Here is a 4690-nt window from a genome sequence, read left to right as displayed (position 1 = left end):
TACCTTGGTCTTCATATGACTTTATTTTAAGAATTGACTTATTTTGTCCGGATCTGCCAGATCTAATTGAATTTTTAAAACAATAATTAGGGGTATATTGTCATTTAGGGTATTATAATTAAAGGGTTCATATGTACTTTGGAAATGTCTGGAATTTTGTTCAAGTGTCTTTCAGTTGCTGACTTAATTAAGGTGCTAACTTGTTGGTCAAAAGTTATGTCAGTCCATCCATTTTGAACTTTTGCACTTGCAATGAGAACTCTGAGACTTTGTATAAAATTGTGTCTGAAAAATATGCAGAACCCTCTCAGTTGTACATTTTCAAACATTTGAAGTTTAACTATGGGTTGTTGTTCCATAACAAGTTTGAATTATATGACTTATACAAAATGGCAGACTATGCTATTTAAGAAAATGCCATTTCACTAAAATAATGAAACAACAGACACCTGTTATTTATGCTTTTTTCATACCAAACCTCACAATACATTTGCAAATATATTCACTAGTCTATACAACTTTGTAAGTCAATCCCACATTATATATATTTATAGCTCACTAGATAGTGTCCCTAAATTTCCCCTATATTGTACAAATACAGGCCATTTAGTACTAATTATACTCTAAATTGCTGAAGTCACATTTGCACTCAGAAAATCTAATGGGTAACCAGCAAACAAATGCTATTAAGGCACAAAAACCTGAAATAGAAGCTGTTATAAAAAAAATTGCAATCTAATTGTTGGGTTGAGAAATTATTTTCAAGAAAGAAAGTTTGGAGTCTTTGGATTATTGGATAACTCAGAAAGTTTACTCAGATGCGACACTGAGTGGTACTCAGGAAAAAAACAAACAAACAAATAAACAAACAAAAAAACCTAAAACCTGCAGGACAGGCCTCAGGTAAAATACTAAATGCTAATGTTCAAAGCGATGCAAATAGATAAGGAGAATGTCTTTCTGTTGGAAAGAAACAGTGCAAGTCATAAATTTGCTGAGTTGCATTGAAAAAAAAAACAGTAGTTGTGGAAGCTTTCATCTTTTTATACAGATAATATTTCAAATGTGAACCTCTCATTCTCATATATGTTTGAGTGTTGTTTCGGAAAGGTGACTATTTGGGGTTATTTTGCAGATCAGGACAGTGCTTAGGTCAAAGATAGACTGCAGTAAATTGCAAACCGTTTCTCTAATAGATGAGTCTTGTCTCAAATTGCACCACTCAACTGGCCAATGCTCCAAGTAAGTCATGGAACTTTACCTCAGTTTGCAAAAAGCAAATAATCACAAGGAATAAATTGCATTATCTTGCATAGAATCCAAATACAGTTTCTGGGTTTTTTTTCTACTGTAAAACTGGTTCACATTTTGAATCATGACAAAATGATCTGTCATTCTCATAAGAAAGATAGATTCTATGGACTCATGGAAGTTAATAATTATGAGCTGCTCCTCTTTATGTGTCTGGGGGAGGGAGGCTCATTTTCTCCAGCTGTCCTGCATCATCGGGCTGAGCTGACTGGTGTCGGAGGGAGGCAGTCTAGAGGAACGCTGGAATTTCTCTGACTTGAGAGGCTACCAGGGGCACACAGGCTCTGCTGGTGACACCTCCTTAATGTGGAGGAGACGACAGGTAGACAAGGCAATACGGGTACCTAAAGGCCATTAGAAATGTGCAGGAAAGGACTAATGAAGATGCTGGGCACTACCTGTCCAGACATAAACACAATTTATTCAGCAGAGATCTCAGATAAGGCTGAGGTGTTCCATATAGTTGTCAGACAAACGAAACTTAAGATTGCTGTGAAGGCAAATTAATTGACAGCATCTCTATGGTGACCAAGAGGTTGTGACAGTAGCATCATCTGTGACTCGTTTTTTTTTTTTTCCCCCATGGGATTCAAATCCCTTTAGAGAACCAATCTCAGTGAAGCCATGGCAGGATTGTCTGGATTTCTCCTCTCGTTCCTGAAAATGGCTCACATTGCTGTTCATCTGAGACTTAAGAGCTACACATGAAGGTCATCATGGTGTGATTTCAACCGTTAAGGCTTCCTGTTTAAATCTGCCCTTTTATTTGGATGCAGGAAGAAATTCTTCTCTGCAAAACAAGTTCACTTAAATGACTTAAATTTATTTCCCTCTGCAGGGGATGTGGACATGGTTCAGGGGCAAAGTACCCTGAGCTTTTAAATCTATCAAATATATTAACTATTAAAAATTGTTTCGTAATATATGCTACTAAAAACTGTAGATAAATATATGGATTCAACACATTCACGTTCATGGTTTTTGTAAGTGCTTGAGTTTCAAGAACTTCAATTATTATTATTTTTTACATAAAATGTTTATTTCAGCAGTATAGCAAGAAAATTCACCCACTTTCCATATCAGCTTATTTCTTGTCAGGATTGCAGGCCTGCATGGTTCCCTATTGGGAATTGGGAAAAGGCATTCAGTGGTCCATCACAAGGCAGCACTGAGACAGACAACACAACAAACCAGACATGTGCATATTCACACCAAAGGGCAATGTAGCAAAGCCAAATAACTAAACAAGCTTATAAAAAAGCTGCTGTTCTGAAAGATGAAGTTAGAGTATTTGGAGAAAATCCAGGGAGAATGTTCAAACTCCATGGAGGAGCACCTTGTCACCCCTCTTAAAGCTATTGGGGGCAACAAGGAGGCCTTCCAACCCTCTATCACCAAGTAGATGTCAAAACATTCAGAGAAAAAGACATGACATTTTTTAAAGTAAAATAAAATGCAGACAAAAACAGATCAGCTCCTTTTGTGTTTTCCGTAGCATTAAAAAAATTGCTTTCTCATTGCCCATCGGAAGCAAACTTATTAAATTTAATTTTGCCAAAGGCGTGTTTGATTTTTGGTGTATCAAAAGTATCATCACGTGGCTTTATGTCTTTGTGTGTACAAAACTAACCTGTTTACACTTCTGACTTGCTTCCCTGATGAGAATAAGCCAAATTGTTGAATAGAAATGTCGTTTTTATTTCAATACAACATTTCAGCTGCTTGAAACATGTTGTGTTTTGATATTGTGGATCTCCTTTTTTTTTTTTTTTCAAATTCAGTTTTCTCTTCCTCAATTCAGATCACATTCTAATTAATTTTCAAACAGTAATAGTTTATTTAGTTTTTGAATGTTAGAATTTTATAGGTTTTCTTATTTGTTTGGCATTTTACCTTTTGATGCATGACAAAATTTATGCAACACAGGGTATTTTTCTTTAAGCAAATTAATCCTTTGAATTAAAACCCTTACTTCCTGCTCTCTCTGATTGTTTTAATAGCCACTTTATTGTTTCATGGCATTAATAGTGAACAGCTTGTGAATGTGAATGCTTTGAATTTTATTGTAGGTTCACATCAAACACACATTTCTACATATATATGAAAAGCACTGAGTACAGACAGAATAGAAAACAGCAGCTGCTCTGACAACTTTGCAGTATTAATGAAAGTTTTGATGAAAACAGACGAATAATGCAGGTGTTGGATTAGAAAAGTGGCTGTGCAGGAAAACAAACACATGAAACAAATTAGATGTCTGATCATATAAACCTGGTGACATTTGGAAACCACTCATGCTTAATAACTGGGTGGTCATAACTTCATTATCACCATCTCTTTTACAAGATGAAGGCTGCCATGGATATATCCTTTTCTCTGTATTACAATGGATGCTACACATACACACATACACACACACGCACATGCACAAGATGGAATTTGAATATATGAGGTGTGATCCTCCACTGCCATCTATTGGTGTCCTTTTCAAATCAAAATAGTCGCAGCAGTCCTCCACCAAACTATAAGAGCCCTGGAGTGGGATGGATTTGTATTTTCAGACTTGAATTGTGCAAAAAAATAAAAATAAAAAAAAAAATAAAAAAAGTCTGTGCATATTTCTCTTTGAAACATATACATTTACTGTGGTAAATTGTGCTAAACCAGTTGGGTTAAAAGTTTTTTCATTCGACCCTCCAATATTTAAATAAAAAAACAACTTGTCACAGCCATGACAGCGTATAATACATCATGTGACTCATCAGAATAAAAGCTTCATAACTAAATGAACATCTGCTTAAGAGAGGTGATCATTTTTAAGTGTTAAAATGGTTTGTTCTGTCAAATTGCTTGCAGTGAAGTCACCTCATCAGCATGTGATTTAAAACATTACAACAGAAGTGACCCTCATTTAAAAATATATCTGAATAAAACAACTAACATTTGTATTTATTTAAAACGTGACAAACATATATGTTTATCTGTGTGTATATATGTTTTTTTTCTACCTATGAGAGTGACACTAAACTGCAGAAATGCTTCAGATTGAAGGCAGTTAGAGTTACAGTGAGGTTTATGAAAAAGAAGTGGCAACCCTGTCACTATTAGGTGCTTCAGGTGAAATCGCGTGGGTACATTGGTGACTAAATCTTGTCGGTCTGTTCCCTTCTGTCTTCCATCTTTTCACAATGTTGCTCAGCTGTCCTACATGTACTGGGAATCCATGATGTCCAGATACTTGGCATCAATCATTCGAGGAAGCAAGCTGATCCTGAGATCAAAAAACACAACACATTAAATTGTTTTTTTTCTTATTTGAAACATATGATCATGAAGGCAACTTATTGAAACCACAAACAATGTCACTATGTATATATAT

At 35.4% G+C, this 4690-nt stretch overlaps 1 protein-coding gene across 2 annotated transcripts in view; it reads right to left on the bottom strand.

Moving 5' to 3' along the window:
* Window positions 1-3335: 3335 nt before the first annotated feature.
* The window catches only part of LOC103149593 (sodium bicarbonate transporter-like protein 11), a 25749-nt gene continuing 24394 nt past the window's right edge, over window positions 3336-4690 (bottom strand). Inside the window, exon 20 of one of the 2 annotated variants that reach the window (XM_016680045.1) lies at window positions 3336-4582. In XM_016680045.1, coding sequence (XP_016535531.1) covers window positions 4516-4582 — 67 coding nt within the window. In that variant the 3' untranslated portion in view covers window positions 3336-4515. The remainder of the gene's footprint in view (window positions 4583-4690) is intronic. The other variant, XM_007568830.2, reaches the window with a different exon arrangement.

This window comes from Poecilia formosa, unplaced genomic scaffold, assembly GCF_000485575.1.
Source record: "Poecilia formosa unplaced genomic scaffold, Poecilia_formosa-5.1.2 Scaffold231, whole genome shotgun sequence".
Taxonomy (NCBI): domain Eukaryota; kingdom Metazoa; phylum Chordata; class Actinopteri; order Cyprinodontiformes; family Poeciliidae; genus Poecilia; species Poecilia formosa.
The sequence above is the reverse complement of the archived record's forward strand: the minus strand, read 5'-3'. Positions and strand labels throughout refer to the sequence as shown.